The 16,752-nt window shown below is 42.9% G+C and overlaps 2 protein-coding genes across 6 annotated transcripts in view; both read right to left on the minus strand.

Annotated features, from left to right (window-relative positions):
* apbb2a (amyloid beta (A4) precursor protein-binding, family B, member 2a) overlaps positions 1 to 6,358 on the minus strand; it is a 33,068-nt gene extending 26,710 nt beyond the window's left edge. For 2 of the 5 annotated variants that reach the window (XM_030101420.1, XM_030101435.1), the window contains exons 1-4: positions 5,742 to 5,970; positions 1,916 to 3,199; positions 1,058 to 1,254; positions 543 to 683 (exon numbers count right to left, since the gene is read on the minus strand). In XM_030101420.1, coding sequence (XP_029957280.1) covers positions 543 to 683; positions 1,058 to 1,254; positions 1,916 to 3,199; positions 5,742 to 5,748 — 1,629 coding nt within the window. In that variant the 5' untranslated portion in view covers positions 5,749 to 5,970. Of the gene's footprint in view, positions 1 to 542; positions 684 to 1,057; positions 1,255 to 1,915; positions 3,200 to 5,741; positions 5,973 to 6,137 lie in introns of those variants that run through there. The other 3 variants (XM_030101443.1, XM_030101427.1, XM_030101415.1) reach the window with 3 other exon arrangements.
* Positions 6,359 to 7,064: 706 nt separating this feature from the next.
* dele1 (DAP3 binding cell death enhancer 1) lies at positions 7,065 to 14,387 on the minus strand. Its single transcript, XM_030116770.1, has 12 exons — positions 14,176 to 14,387; positions 11,711 to 11,825; positions 11,179 to 11,281; positions 10,142 to 10,286; positions 9,849 to 10,019; positions 9,669 to 9,751; positions 9,467 to 9,560; positions 9,203 to 9,345; positions 8,905 to 9,063; positions 8,454 to 8,546; positions 8,048 to 8,207; positions 7,065 to 7,947 (listed from the first exon to the last, which is right to left on the minus strand). Exons 1-12 carry the CDS (start codon positions 14,204 to 14,206, stop codon positions 7,727 to 7,729), a joined length of 1,518 nt encoding a protein of 505 aa, XP_029972630.1. The 5' UTR covers positions 14,207 to 14,387; the 3' UTR covers positions 7,065 to 7,726.
* Positions 14,388 to 16,752: the final 2,365 nt, after the last annotated feature.

Here is a 16,752-nt window from a genome sequence, read left to right on the forward strand (position 1 = left end):
AATACTCAGAAAAGAAGGGCATAATAAATAATAAATGGAGAACTGGCACATTCATTAGGTCTTTTTTTCAACATTTTCAAACTAAATCTTGTTTGACTGTTGACAGGGGAATGGGACATGAGCAGAATTTACAATATTTTATGAGAGATTGTCTTTGGAGAATTGTCGCTTTAGACTAGTGTGGGCAGAGACTATTTGAATTTAATATAGGTATCACTGATGATGAGAACAACTGATAATACATCAGACAGAAACTAATATCAAGTCAAATAACAGCGTGAAGGCTGATTTAGTGTCTTAAGCCAGATATGAGTGTAACTTTATTTTACAAAATTAACATTTTTCTTCTGAATTTTAGCATCAGTCAAATGACAGGAGACACAATTTTTTCTATTTTGATGTTTTAAGTACCGGTAACTAAATAAGAATAAAACTGAATAATTTTCTTCTTTCAGGAACAAATGAAACATTCGTCACACAGTTGGATCAAAGTAAATCTGGAAACACATTAGGAAGTTACCAGCCACATAAATATGACTCACATTTGCTGTGCAGGGGCTGCTGTCAAGGTTTTGTTCAGAGGAAGTGACATCATTGGACGGAGTAGAGGAAGAGGAGGGGGACGAGCCGGAGGGCGAGGGGACCGGCTCCACCGAGCTGTCAGAGATCAGGCTGCTGGGACGCTGCGGGAGACAAAGAAAGGGGGAAGAGGAACATCTGGAGAATGAGACAAACACAAGCCCAAACCAACAGTTTTCCTTTAAGTCACCGAGTTTCATTAAAGACAGCTGCGTGTATCAATAATTATCACAGAACAATTATTCAACTTATTGATTATAGATTGCTAAGAATAACCTTTAAACATAAAGTGAAATTTTATTGATATTGAGCATAATTACACTTTTATCCTCTGTGAAGACTTAAAACTGTATGAAACAACATTCAGCTTCATCAAAAAAAGAGAATACAGTGCCATAAATTTAAAGCTTAAAACAGTGTATCCCCATTAGGTGTGTTGGGTCTGAGGTGTGGTGTTGGGTGGTGTAGGTCTCTTCACCTCATTGGGCGGTCTGAGGGAGTCCTGTGTTTGTTGCTGCAGGTCGGGCTCTTTGTCAGATGTAGCGTTTTGGTTCCCGGAGGCCACGGGTCGGTCGTACTGGGTGGTTCCGGTGGGAATGTGCCAGAAATAGACCTCTGATGAGTCTGAGATCTCCCGCCAGCCTGGAGGCAGGTCCCCTTCAGCCCATACGTCTGCTAATGGATCACAGAGAAACACAAAAAATTCATATCATAGAACAGAATAGAAAAGAACAGAAATGCTTTATTAATCCCAGAGGGGAATTCTTAAATATATTGGACATAAACATTAACAAACACAAATACAAAACACCCTCCACCCCAACACATCTAAATATGTGTGCGGACAGATTCATTTTCAGAGATGGTCAGACTGTCTGCTCAGCCCCCAGAAAACACTCCATTTTATATCATCTCTCTCTCGCCCTTCTTTTATCCCTCCCAATACACTCAGATCGTGTAATTATTGCTTTGTCATACATCCGTGAGCAACATTTATTAGTGAACTAGCTCTGACTCTTCCTTCTCCCTTCTTTCCTTCCGTATCCACGCCCTTTTATCTGCAGTGCCCTGTCCTTCTCTCCAACTTAATCACTGTCTGCACCATAAGGTTGCTCGCAGGGGCCTTAAAGGTTCCAGTTTTAGTGGTAGAGTGACTCGCTCGCTGAAAAAGAGGCTTTTGGTAAATTTCCAGATCAGACAGTCTGTAGGAGGCAGGAATGGAAAGAGAGAAGGAATGAAAGGAGGCTGTAAGTGAAGCGTGATTAAAGGGGGACACTGATACGCTGATTCTTCAAACGAAAGCTCAGATGAAAAACAAAAGAGACACATATCGAACCTGTCTCCTGTGGACTCTGTGGAGAGGGAGTCTCCTGAGACAGCGTGGTCCAGCTGGAGTCTTCATCCTCTGATGGAGAGTCAGGAGTCAGATCCATTCTTAAGCCCACTTTGGGGAGCCCCGTCTCTGGTTTCTCCGGTTCGGGATCCGGCAGGGGGGGCGGCGCCCGGTTCTTGGTGGGCGTGCTCCTCTCGGCTGCTCTGGCCTGTTTAGGGGAAGACGGCGGGTACTGCTGCAGGAATTGGTTCTCATTGTTGGGGTGCAGCTCCACCTTGATCACCCGGGGCTGGGAGCTCCGCGGGGGCTTGGCGGGGCTGCGCGGGGCGGCCTGAACCTGGACACAGAGCTCCTCTTTGATCTGGGCTTGAGTCTGGTTCTGGAGGTGGTTGAGGTTGTCTGACACCCACTCGGGGCTGTTGGTGGAAGAAGAGGAGGTGGAGGAAAGAGGTGCTTCGACCACCACTGGGAGGAGAGGCTGCCTCGGAGTTGGGGTGGGCTCATCCTCTTCATCGACCTCCACCACTGGCTCAACCTCCTCCTTCTCCTCCTGGCAGGTCTGCTTGTTGCTGAGTTTCTCCTCCTTCTGGCTCTCTCTCTCTTTAGTTGGGCTGGCCTGCTCCTTCTCTGGGGAGGGCTGCTGCTTCTTCTCCTCCTTCTCCTCTTTGTTTCCCCAGCTGAAGTCCAGATCCCAGCCCTTACCGTGGTACTCCAAGAAGCTCTTGGTTCTTCTTCGAAACGGAGGCAGCTGTGAGTTATCTTTCCCGAATTCTAGCCAGTCTGAGCTGGGATTATTGATGAGATCATTGTGGATCTTGCTCTCTGTATTGGCTCTGCTGAGCTCCAGCTGCTGGCTCTCGGCTCGTCTCTGCATGTTGGCTCCATTCTTGGCCAGCTTGGGGTTGGTTGCATTGAACAGCGAGGACGACGAGGAGGAGGAGTAGAGAGCAGAACTGGACGAGGACTTGGTGGGAAGGCCTCTCCCTCTGGTCACTGGCTGGTTTTTCGAGGACAGAGCCAAGTTGTCACTGATCCCCATGACGCTCCGCACGCTGGTCATGGTGTGCCTCTGGCGGCTCTTGGGCAAAGTAGCCGAACTTCCGGTTTCCATGGACTCCTTGATGACATCCCGCCCCAGCAGCTGGTTGTATGAGGAGCGGAGGCTGAGGGAGGTGGGAGGAGCGGCAGAGGGGCCGCTGCGATTGGCCAGACCCACAGTGGAAGGAGAGGACCCCGACCGAGAGAGGGGAGGAGTTTGTACCGATGTCATGGCTGACTGGGAATTCGCTGCAGAGGAGAAAAGATGCACCGTCAGAAGTCGTGTAACCCGATGTGCAGCGTGATATAGAATTACTATAGATTAGATAATATGATATAAAGATAAGAGATAAATATGATAGAGGTTTTTTCAGATATTGTTTTTTTGTTATATGCAGAAACAATCGACAACTGCTTTCAAAGCTGCATCAGTATCAAAAAAATGTGTAATAAGTGGGAGCTTCTGCCAACGTTTATCCAAGATAACTTCAACTTTGAACATTTCGTGTGTGTTTTTGAAGGTTCTGAGAATTTCATGTTAGAGGTCTGACACACAGTGCCTGTCTTTTGCACAGTCACACCGACTGATGAAGTCCTGTAGGCACCTGGAATGACCCTAATGACTGCAAAGCACTATCATCAAATTATTTTTCCACTACTATTACCATTCGAACAGTTATAATAATGAGAAGGTTAAATGAGCACATATCACACAGTTATTGCCCAAGATATAATGCAGTGCTGCCTACTGATTAATATAACTGTAGGACCTAAATCTCTCCATCATGAAAGCCAATGAAGTTGATTCGTTCAATACTGTGCCGCTCATTTGCAATTCTGTGATCCAACAACTTTACTTGAAGCCAGTCAAATATTTTTCTCCCTGCAACCGGCGCTTTTATCAATACATTGCGTTTCTTTTCATCCCTCACGTCTCTTTTACACATAAGGCGTCACTGTTGAAGTGTTAAAAAACACACAGCATCAAAGTCATGAAGCTGGAACACATTTGCATGATATCAGGAGTGAGTCAGACTCTCCATGCATCCAATGAGGACTGATAGCTGGAGCTGAGCAGTGAGCCCGTCTGTGGGGAGGAGAGGTGGCAGCCAGATCTTGCTAACTAGCTAGCCGTGTCTCTTTTATCTCGGGGTGGATCAGCCCTGTGATGCTGAAAACACACAGATGGATCGCAACAAAGACGGCGGCAGAAAATCATTACGGTCTCAAGACGTGGCTCACATAGAGGGTACATCACCATGTTGTTTTGCTTTTTAAATAATTCAGTGCAAAAGTAGTAAACAAGCGAACACATGATGCAGGTAGGAAAACGAGTTCAGACACGCAAGCCTGATGCATAAACATCCCTACACCCCATCATAAACACACACTTCAAACAATGCTGCAGTCATCATCAGTGCCTTTTCTCGGAAAGGTGGAAAAGTCAAACGCAGCAGATTTCAAAGCACGACAAGATCTTGGGAAAAGACAGAGGCAGGATTTAGAGTGGGCAGATTCTCTGGACGGTGCATTTTGTTCATGCGGGGCCCCTATCTGCTCGCCTCTCCCTGGGAGGTTGTCATGTTGTCCTTCTGTCACTGAGCCAGACAATCACAACAACCTGTTTGTGCTGAATCTGCGCTCAATCTCCAGGCCTGTGACTCACACAAATAAATACATTGTCAACATGTAAAAAATAACCTCCACTGAGCCCACCTGTCTGATCAGTAACATTTATCTTTCCTAGAATATAAATAAATGGAAAAGCTAAATGTTATTTTCCCCTGAACAAACTTTCCTGCCACATGAAGGCTCAAACAAACTGGTTTGAATCTCGGTACACAAGAGAAAGGAAGAAAATCTGGCTTTTTGTATGCAGAAGCTCTTCTCCAGGCAGTCACAAATTAATCTGTGAGCATCTGAAGCTGAAAATCACAGCAAATATGCTGCATGACTCAGAGTACGAATTACACATCCTGACACAACCCCCAAAACTGACAAGGAGTAACAAGTAGGCATCATATCAGCTCCCGATTGTCCCTATCTTCTTGTCAGAGTGTGCTGCAGCTAAAGCTGAATTACCTTTATATTCTCGTCTTGAATTCAACTAGGTCTGCATCATTTCCACACAGTGGGACAATGAGAGGCAGTGAGGGCAACAGGGAGGAGAAGGAACGGTTATTAGCGTGAAAAAACAAGGAGAATGACACAGCAGTTTGCAGGACAGTGGGGCTTCGTCAACACACAGAGGGTTAGTTAGATGGTCGTCCTCAATAAATCTGTTGTGCTCCATCACAGCAGAGGTCATTGGTGAGATGCATAAGATTTAGCAGCTGGTGGCAGAAGAACAGGCAACCTGCATGCTGATGAAACAACCATGTCTCAGTCGATTAGGGTTTTTTTTTTATATATATATATATATATATATATATATATATATATCCTGTTGCTCATCCTGCTTGAGTGCACTGCATCACCTCTTCCGATAATGTACATTTGATGGTGAGCATGTTAGGAAACAAACAGGCATCGGACTGGTCATGATCCCTTTTGTAGGTTTGCCTGTTTGGCAAAAAGCAGAAAAATTACAGTAAAACTTAATCACTCAAATAATATTGCCTCTATAGTTAAATTTACACAAAACAGGATCACCATATCTGTTATTTTTGTGCTACCTTTTGAAAGAGAACAACAAGGAATGTAATTTTCTTCTAATTTTACAATAATCTTAAGTTTGAGATATTATTTCATGAATCATACGATATATATTGGGAAAAACAGATGAATCTACCCTTCATTTCCTCAGAATGACAGGCCCATTGTGGCCCCCAGGACTGCACCCACAGCTTCAGGAACTAAACGCAACAGATGAAAAGCAAAGCAGGGAGAAAATGAACTTGAAAAAGTGGATGATGTCATGGGTGGAGTATCCCTGCTGCTCGCTTCTTGCTGCCTTCTTGATAAACTCCCTCTCTGACACCCCAGAAGCAGCGGCACATCTTTCCATCTGCTACAAAGCTCGGCGGTTACTTCCCAGTTTTTGTTAGATTTGATGTGTCGATATGAGAGCAGACGCAGTGAATCTGTAGCATCCGTCCACGGCAGCAGCCCCTCCGCCGGCCGCCGCCGCCGCCGCACTGGGAGGGGAGCGCATCCCAATCCAGAGCATCTATTTACATCCACTCACCACCAGCCTCCGGGCTTCTGCGCGTCCCTTCCCGCGACGACGCGCGCGGCAGTTCTGCTTGCGGGGGTTGCGGGTCGACGGCCGCTTTTTAAGAGCCGAACCCGCCCGTAGCTGCAGCCTGGCCGCCCCGTATCAGCTCACATCATCTGCCCTCCCAGCCCGGCTCGGTGCTCGCTGCCTGGCGGCCAAGCTGCGCTTTCTCTCTGCGCCAGAGGATCCCGGGGCGGCGCGCGGCGCTGTGGAGCCGCTCGGCCCGGGCGAACCAATCAGAGCCGCGGACGCAGCGGCACGCACGGCGCGCGCAGGAGACGCAAGCACAATAAATCTCCCCGGTGTTATTTTGCAACTCAGGTAATGAAATCACACATCATCGCGCTCTTACGTCAGGAAAGCAGTCCGGAGGAACAGGAACGCTTTACAGCGGAGGTTTCTGCTCTCCTCACATTCATATATACAAAAAAAAAAAAAAAAAAAACAGACCTAATGTCATCATGTTTGAAGTTACCTTATGGGCCTGCAATTAAAAATTACATTAAATATTATTATGTATAAAGTATTTTGGATTTTTAAACTTATAAACGGAACAAAATAATAAAACTAAAAGTTCTTGAAAACGGAATAAATCTGAATAATGCTTGACTGAAGAGTTGTTGTCTCTCAATTGGATTTAGATAGGATAGGTTTGATTCCCCATCTTCCCTGTTCATAAATGAATGTGGTCTTGAACAACACACTGGATAAATCGTGTGTGAGTGAATGGGTGAATGTAATTAAAAATGTGAAGTGCTTTGAGAGTTGCCCAAGCAGTGGAAAAGCACTTTATCAGTGAAATCCATAATCTTTTTCGATGTAGTTTAACCAGAGTTGCGAGCTGTTTAATGTGCAGATGTCAACAATAATGACAAGGACTTCACAACATCCTTTAAGGATTACTTATTTATTCAAATGTACATATGTTCAACAGTACATCTTCATTGCAGTGCATCAAAATTCACTTTGGCATGTTTAGCTAACAGGTTGGACTTTGAACATGCAGTTATTGCCCTTCTCAGTGATTGCTCTTTGACACTCTTTTTCACTTTATCTTAGAAGTATGTATTCATGGTAGAAATGTCATACAAAGCACTTTGACAGTTTCAGCAGTGCAAACAGAGCAATTAAGTTAGAAGGCAAAATTCTTTATGGTCTTCTTTCCACATCAACAGAGAGAAACAGTCGCGAGATAATCTACTCAAAGGCACCTTGATCCTTTACTTTCATCCACTGGAAAATGTATTTTACAGAGGAGCTTATAAAAACAAAGTAAAAAAAACAAAACATGAAAATAAGCTTAATCTTTGATTCTACACAAGCTATTGTGTGTAAGACCTTGTGCTTCACAGCTCTTTAAAAATAATCCACCCACATAACAGTGTCATCTACACACACAAGTATAAAAGTTTTTTTTACTGTAACACAGAGTCCACAATATACACAAAATTTACAAGTATTTTCACCATTCTCCAGTGGAGAATAACAGACTCATGCTATAAAATACATTCCTTGTCTTGCTTAGTGTTGGGTAAGGATATCAATCCGAACCGTGCAGGTCACTGGCAGGCCCTCCGCTCTGTGCTGGGGACATGGAGGTGGGTTGCTGTGAAGGACAGGGGGACACAGAGATTCCCTGCGCTCCGGGAGTGAGGCAGCAGAGGGACAGCAGCAGGGCGACCGGTGGACGGAGAGACGCGACCGGCCAGGGAGGAGAGAGCGCGTTCGGGCTGGAGGTCGACGGCAGAGAAACACGGAGCTGAACGGATGGAGCGCAGAGCTGCAGAGCAACCGACAAGGCAAACATTGAAACTGCGTGACATGCAGTGTTACCATCAAGAACAGTGGCTCACACACACGTGCAGATTACATGTACTCACCCTGAATGTACATGTTGTTTGGCGGTGTCAGCAGGCTCTGAGCCTGCTTGTTGCCTGCTTGAGCTGCTTGTTTGTAGAAATCAAAGGCTTGTTTCAAGTTCTTCTGCACACCGAGGCCACTTTCATAACACTGTCCCAAGAGCAGCAGGGCAGTGTTGTCCTTAGAATGAGAGCACAAAAATATTAACTCTTAAGTAAAAACAATGGACTTGGAGTTTGTGCAGCAATGAATACAAAACCAACGATTATGCAGTGAGGATTCAATAAAAGTATTGAGGGATTGATCATAAAAAGCTGGGAGCCGTTTGGGGATTTCCTGACGCAGCATGATTGTGATATTACTGTGGGAAGGGAGGCGATAGCTGTGATGATAATAAAGTGGAGAAGCATCTAGAAGGACACTCACTCCACTCGCTGCTGCCATCTTCAGGTAGTGGACGGACTTGCTTCCGTATCTCACTGGATCCTGAGAGTAGACTGAGGCCAGACAGAGCTGAGCCTGGACAGGAAATGGAGAGCTGGTTAAATTCACTTTAATATACAAATACATTTCATTTTTATCGAAATTTAGTCAACGAGTGTTTCACATTTTCAATCAAAACAGCTTTTTGATCTTGTGAGGTTACTGATGTTTCTAAATTAAATGAATCACTTTCACACTCTTTTTACTCATGAGAGAAAATCAAAGGTATCTTTATATTTTAATCCTTGTACACTGATTGTTAATTCATTTTTCCAAGACAATGAATTAAAGGCAATTTAACTGAACTTAACAGCAATGTGAAAAGGCAAGACAAAGAATGAAACAAAGAATGACAAAAAATCATAAGAAATCTGTATATTTTTTCAGTGTCTACCTTAGTGAGATCAGCTGCTGCAGCTTGTTCCAGTAACTCCATGGCTGTGTTCAATTCCTCTAAACTCTGCTGCCCCCTGGTGGTCAAGAGCAGCTTGGCATATCGGTATTGAGCGTGTGTGTGGCCTCCAAGTGCTGCCTGCTTGTAATAATGAAGAGCCTGGAAGAGAAAACCCAGGGGCTGTTACAGTAGATGAACTGACAAGTAGACAAATACAAAATCTAATAGAAATGTTAATGGAGGGAGTTTTTGTAAACTAATGAAGTCATCCGCAGGTGTGAAGAAGCCGTCTTATCACCTTCTCCTTGTCCTTGCTGACTCCCCTGCCTTTCTCGTAGCAGACTCCGGTGTTAAACTGGGCTTTGCTGTAGCCCTGCTGAGCTGCAGACACAAAACAAGCGAAGGCGTCCTTGTAGTTGTTTTGTTTGGCACTTTCCAGACCTGTTGCACACCGAGAGATAAAAGGTATTAGCTACAGACAACAGTGAAAACAGCAATGTACGCAAGTCAGTGGAAACTGCTTCAGGTTCAATCTGCTCAAGTTGTATCGATAATTCGTTACCGATGATGTTGAGGATGACGGGAACACTGGTGTCTCCCACACGTTTGAGGTTTAGCGCTGCAGCTGTCAGCCGCTCCTCATCTGACAACCTGTCCTGAAAACACACAAGTTAAATAATTCAGTTATTCAGTCCTGTGCAAAGATAAAGAAGCAAATATTTTTCTAAATAAAATACAAACAAACCATCCAGGTCTATTCTCACCTCCTCATTAGAATTTTGCTTCTCTGGACTGTTTTGGTTGGAGTCATTTTGAAGAGGACAGGATGACGACAGACGTGATTCCTCTGTGGGTCAAGAAAGAGACACAAAGAAAAAACATAATATATTAAAAGAAATCTCATCTTCCGCATCCATTTAGGACAGACGAGCACAATGACAAACCAGGCTCAGATGAATCCTGGAGCAAGAGCGCCTCCTGGTGCTCTGAGACGGCACTCTCAGCACTGCTGCCACTGCTGCTCACATTTGCAGGCTGATCTTGGTTTTGTGTCTCTGACACACCTTGTAGACAAGACACCTGTCTTCCTCTGGGCAGAACGTCACATGTCAACACTGCAGGAAGCAGACAGAAGCAACAAAACACAGTCAGGACTCACAGCGGACGACAATAAAAGACAAATGGATTTGAGGTGTTTCAATTCCTGTCATGTAAACGGTCTATGAGCCAGACGTACAGCTGTCCAGCAGGACGCGGTAGCCACACTTCTGCAGAGTGGAAGGCAGAGTGGAGACCCCGGGGGTCAGGCTGGGTTCAGTGCCTGAGGAGAACTGGGAGTGGATCCTCCGGCAGATCTGCATGAACAGAACTGTGGCTGCACCCTATGAAGAAACATGAGGGTCAAACATTAAAGGAACAGCATGAACCACGAACTCCTGGCTGCAACGCGGTCAATAAAGACACGACAAAAATTAGATTGTGGAAAAAGTTTGCTGTCAACTGTTTTAGAAAGTGAATCGTCTTGTCAGTTCTCACACAGAGAGGTCTTACCGGATATACTGTACTAATGAAACACGGTGGATTTCTGATTGTATATACAGGTGGGTCATGAAAATTTCATCAACGAAAGAAAATGCTGTTTGCTTTAAAGAACCATTGGAATATCATTACGGTTTCATATATCAGAAACAGACATTTGTTTTCATTTTTTGTTGGGTTCCACACCAATTTTTTAAAAATTGCTAAAAACATGATAGATCAGTTTCAAGGAAAAAAAAAAGTGAAAAAAGAAAAGAATTGAATTGAGCTGAATAGCCTAAAATAGACAAGATTTTGATCATAAAATGGCTAAAATGGGAAAATCCATAGAAAAAAACTTCTAATAATGGCCACAACAGCTGAAAATGGAATCGAGTATTTCTAAATTGTACCTATGACACCTCATTAATGCAACCTTATTTTTTGTATTCACAGCAATTCTTTCTAGATTTGTTTTCGTTATTTCTAATAATCATGCTCTGTGGCTCCATGCAAATTTTAAGAAGTAGACAATCATGAAAATGTCTCTTTTGGTCATAAAGGTTACAAACCCCTGATTTTGGTCAGTAAAAATGCATCAGTTTTAAAAAAAATAATATTTCTTCAACTCAGACATTTTTCTAAATGTTTTTGAAGTGGTAGTCATAAAATTTTGTAATCAATTAAAAAAAATGTTTGACTCTGCTTAGTTTATATATTACAAGTGTAGAAATTAAATAGATTTCAAAAACAGACCCATCCCACGGCATCCAGGGCTGTGTAGCGGGGAAGTTCAGCGTATCCAAACTGGAAGGTCCTCTGCTTCCTCCTCCTCTCTCCATCTTCCTCTTTCTGAGAGCTGCAAGAAAATCCACCAAGAGAAAATCATTCTAATGCATCTGCATGCTTTTCGGTTTGGTTTTATTGTCAGCTGAATGTGGCAGAGACAAAGATAGTGGCTTTGGGAGAGCAATGTGCTGAGGAAATGCAGTTTGGAAACTCGGTGTCAAATAATATCAACTCTCCAAGTGTTAAGGTGTTCTCTGAACCAACAATGTTCATACACACACTCAGCAGATGATGTAACCAGCTGAAAGAGAAGCAGAAAGAGCCAAAGAGGGAAGAAGAAAGGCTGTGATGATGGTCATCAGAAGGCTGTTTGTCTCCAGCCGCTCTCTTTCCCTCACCTGGAACACCATCTCCAGTCTGACGGAAAACAAGCTTCGCTCCTGCACTTCTGTGTGAAGTGTGCGGTGTAAATTATAAAAGAAGGAGACGTAGGAAGTACCTGCTGTCGGAGGACTGTCGAGAGGTGGAGAGCACGGCAGAGTTGAGAACCTCGTCCTCCACATGGTGGCTCTGGGGCAGTCGTAAAGTGTTGCTGCCATGGCAACGATGCAGCACTGAAAAGCAAACACAAGAAACTGCTTATTAATGCCAAGAGTGCAAATATGAGGTTACCCAATAAAACACTTCACAGATGAAAAATTACCCAGTACACTGAACTGAAGCTGAGAAGAAAGATAATTGCTTCAGTTTATGTACTTTAGAGGCTCAAGTGTTAATTCAGCTGCTCTATCATCGACTGCACCATCAGACCTCGACTTGTCTTGTCTTGTTTTTCCCGCCTGCTGCAAGGTCAGCATTTGGAACACAGATCACTCACTCTCAGGGTCAAGGCTTTACTTTAGGGAGTCAGTAATGGAGACTTTTTTTTTTTTTTTTAAATTTTATCTAATGTATCCATCTAGTTCTTTAGAAATACTGGAGAAAACACAGTGTCTCATCTGTTGGTTATGCGCTGACAATAGTAATAATAATAATAATAAAATCGGGCAAAACTTTATCCAGCTTTAATGTCTATATCAAGATAAGACCATGCGAGTGTAAAGTAACAGTTAAATGTCCTATACAGTATGAATATGGATGCATTACTTTGGGACAGTTTGCTGCACTATGCACAGGATGTGAACACACTTGAGTAAAATGTGAAATAGTTTGCATGATCTTCCCTCTCCCATGTGGGTGGGCCATCCTCTCACACTTTGAGAGTCAATCCGAACCGAGTAATGCGAAGATCAATTCGTGTTAAACAGTGTACGTTTATATGGTAAATGGACTACACTTATATAGCGCTTTTTACCCTGCACTGACAGAGCCCAAAGAGCTTTACACTGCAATATCACATTCACCCATTCACACTCACGTTCACACACCATACTGGGTGGTGGTAAGCTACTATTGTAGCCACAGCTGCCCTGGGGCAGACTGACGGAAGTGAGGCTGCCAATCCGCGCCATCGGCCCCTCCGACCACCACCAACCATTCACTCTCACAACTTTCATACTTAGGCAAGGTGGGTGAAGTGTCTTGCCCGAGGACACGACGACAGTTTTACGCCTGTGGGAGCGGGGATCGAACCGACAACCTTCCGGTTAATGAATTACTATTACTATTGCAACAACACATCATCAGTAGGGTAAAACTAACCTGTCTCACGACGGTCTAATCCCAGCACACGTTCCCTATTAGTGGGTGAACAATCCAATGACGTCCAGTGACGTCGCTATGAACGCTTGGCCGCCACAAGCCAGTTATCGTTTATATTTCATATAATGAATGGAACACTAGCAGGGAACAATATGTGAGTCTCCAAAAGCAGAGTGAAAAAATAGTGGCAATGTCAATTATCTCCAAAATTTTAGACAGACTATGAACCCTCCTGACAGTTCAAATGTGTTACATAAAATGCCTTTTTTTCCCTTCATATTACTTTAGCATTTTAGGGCAGCTGTTGCAGCTGTTGAGTGGTTGTCTCCCAATCGGAAAATTTCAGGTTCAATTCTCCATCTACCTTGCAAGATTGGGGAAAACTGCTTCCAAGGGATGAACTGAGCACCTCAGCTGCCTACACTGGTGAGTGAATGGGTGACTGTGACTAACAAGCTGTGGAAAAGTGCTCTATAAATGAAATCTATTTCACCATTTGTGTTGAGAAACAAACATACATATCTCAATATATGACAGTTTAAAAAAAAGTTTCTAATTTCATATGGGAAGTGAATATCACCTATATTTACCTGTTTCGAACATGGATAGATGGGATTTTGTTGTTTTATTAACTTTGCATATCATCTTTAGACGTGTGAGTGAGCGAGTGAGGGAGTGAGAGAGGGAGAGAGAGAAAGAAAGAAAGAAAGAAAGAGAGAGAGAGAGAGATAGAATGTGTATGTGTGTAAAATTTGACATCTGAAACACTGAAACAGGTTGGAACTGTCAGTCAGTCATGAGAATGTCAAGCGTTTTTGGGTGATGGGCGTGATGTACCAACTGCACTGTGCAAATAATGGATCCTTGATTAGAATTAACCCCTATATGAAACTTACAGTTTACAATTCATCCATGTAAAATTAATATAGTGGATAGTGGAAGTATAAACCCGAACAATCAATACATTGCGTTCATTGCATGCTAGTTTGTATTGGGAAAATGCGCAGCGCACTCTACGGATCTTGTTGCATAACAATAACAGACCCATTATTTGAGCGGCGCAATCTGCGAATCATCCAAAAGCGCTTAAAAGCACATTTAATTTGAGCAAAATAAAACAGCAGAAGTTTACTGGAAAACAACTCTATACAGAGGAATAATTCCTGTTTTCCTGACGCCTTTAACGTGAGTTACTGAAGTAACACGCTGTGTCTAAGTGTCTAAGTGTGCACTAAAAAAAGGGAAAAGAAAAGAAAGTCCTACCTCTGCCCAGAACAGCCTGGACTCGCCACATGTTTCGTCTCTTCCAGCCGCTTTTACTCCACAGTTACTTCTGGAAACGCATGTTTACATAAATCCTTGTTTTCCCGTCACTTCAGCGACTTTAACCTCCGCCTGTCATTGATCTCCGGGGAGACGCGCAGGTAAATAAAACCCAAAACCAGTCACGAGTTGAGTCGGAAGCTCAAACCGGAAGAGCAAGAGGTGACGCAACAACAGTGAACGTGAACCTGATTCCAGCCTATACCTCCCTCCTGTGGTCACTTTAGGAACTACACCCACTTTCCTTCAATCGCTTAGGTGTTGATGTACTTTACATATATTTGAAACACCTCCAGATGTAATGTAATCCAACTCACCACATCTGAAAGATAAATGTATGGAATAAATAAATAAATAAATTCTGCAAAAAATGTCATTTGATGTATTAATGTTGTCATAAGTGCTAATTTCATGCATGAGGATCATACAACACATGTGACTGAATTAACGTGCCATTCATAATGACCAAATGTTTCTGCACAAATGACTGTGGTGGACCTGAGCTCAGTTTTTTTGGGACTCCGACTTCTTCACAAAGCAAAGACATGTTCTGTTAGATCGATTAGTAATTATAAATTGAGCATCTCTGTGAATGTGAGATTTCTGAGGTGCGTATTAGCTTTTTATCAGTGACATCCCAAATTTGTTGTCAGTTCACAATAAGAGCAGATAGAAAGTGAATAAACTAATAACAAATAATATTTGATAAAACAGGCTCTGGAAGGAAATTAGGAGGAATGAGACTTGATTGAATCATATTCTTTTGCTCTTGGTTTACATGATTTTAATGTGTTTGTTCCAATGGGATAAAGACTGAGCTGCACATGTATAAGGCCATCCTAATACAGCATTCAGGATGCATATTTATCTCTGTTTGTGCTGTTATAGCTCCAAGCCTGCCAGCAGTCTTTTAGATTAATAAGCCTTGTCCACTGAAAATATTATGATTTATTATAGTAAGAAAAGCAAAAGTGGTAATAATAACATTGGACAATGGGTTTCTTGTTATTCAAGTGTCCAACGGTTACAGCACCTTGACACTGCAGCAAAAATACGAGTAAAATCAACCGCCATTAACACAAATGTATACTATATTTTTCACACTATCATAATAAAATTTGAAGAAAATACTGACTTATTAAAAAAAATACAGTTCGCCAAGACCTCCCAGAGAAATATACAATGTTTGATTAGAATTTTAATGACACCACTGTTTTCCCTGTCGCTCACTTGAGAAGTGGGCTCCACGGCAAGTAGCATTCAAATTAAAGTCTCATGTACTGTAGATGTGCAAAAACCTGTAAATGATGCAGGAGCAATAAATAAATGAAACAATAAATAAAGTGATTACCGTAGTTTGCAGTCAGGAACTGGTATGAATTCAGCTCAATATTTCAGCAATATTTCATATTTAAAGGAAGTTGCTGCTGACTCATTGTTATTACATAGAGGCACCTAGTTTTATGACAGGGTCTGATTAAAAACTAACTAATGTGCATCACTTCACTCACACTCAGCTATCTGAGGACACATCAGTGTTTGTAGCATCCTTGTTAAGCACTCTCAGTATCATCATGGCAGCAGAACAGGTGATATGAATAATAAAAAGAAAGGAGGCAACTCCGGTCTCATCCTTTAATGGCTGTAGGCCTTAACTTGTAAACCCAACAGAGCTCCTCCGTCCCCCCCTTGTTGACCGTTTTGCTTTTCTTTACCCTCCTTGTTGATCAAACAGTGACGCACACCCCGAACACTTTACTGGAAACACGCTCTCTTCCAGTCAGAGGGGGCTGCAGGGAGGGGAGCCGCACTTTGTGAAGTCAGATTAAACTTGGAATAACTCACTCCTTGACCTGTTGCTATGGAGATACAGTCATCCTGTCTTTCACTTACAATCCTCCTCAGGCAAATAAGTCTAGCCTGCAGTAGTTTGTAATGTTTGCAAGATCTCTGCACCGCCAAATAATGTGCGCTGGATTGCCCAGGGGCTAAATTTGTCTGGGCAATATGGAAAACATGGTGCTGAGCGGGAAACAGAGTCCCACCAGCACTGACTAATTGAGCAGTTTGTTTTTACCCTTGTTTCAGTCAGTACTTGAGTTCCCGCATTTCTGAAATTTAAAGCAGGGAGGGGATTTAATAACTACTAAGCAATTTCAAAAATCTCATTTGCTCCAGTTTTTGTACATCTCAGATCATTCCTCTTGTCAACGCCCTCATGACTTGGGGACTGCTCGCTTAAACCCAAACAAATTGGTTAATAAATACTGAGAGTTTGCATGGTAGCTCAGCTGATTGGGAGCAGTGACGACCAAGAAAGCAAGTTCATTTTCTCAAGTGTTTTTTAAAGTAGGAAATCATACTAATTGTACTGTGGTAGCATATTATTCAGCGAACTTGTACATGGAGTTTTTCATTTTCCAGTCCATTAAGGGACCCTTTCTAAAAATTATTTATTTATGATATTTATAAGTTTGTTCACCAAACATATTGCTCATAAGACATGCACAAATATGC

Source organism: Salarias fasciatus, chromosome 2, assembly GCF_902148845.1.
Source record: "Salarias fasciatus chromosome 2, fSalaFa1.1, whole genome shotgun sequence".
NCBI lineage: Eukaryota > Metazoa > Chordata > Actinopteri > Blenniiformes > Blenniidae > Salarias > Salarias fasciatus.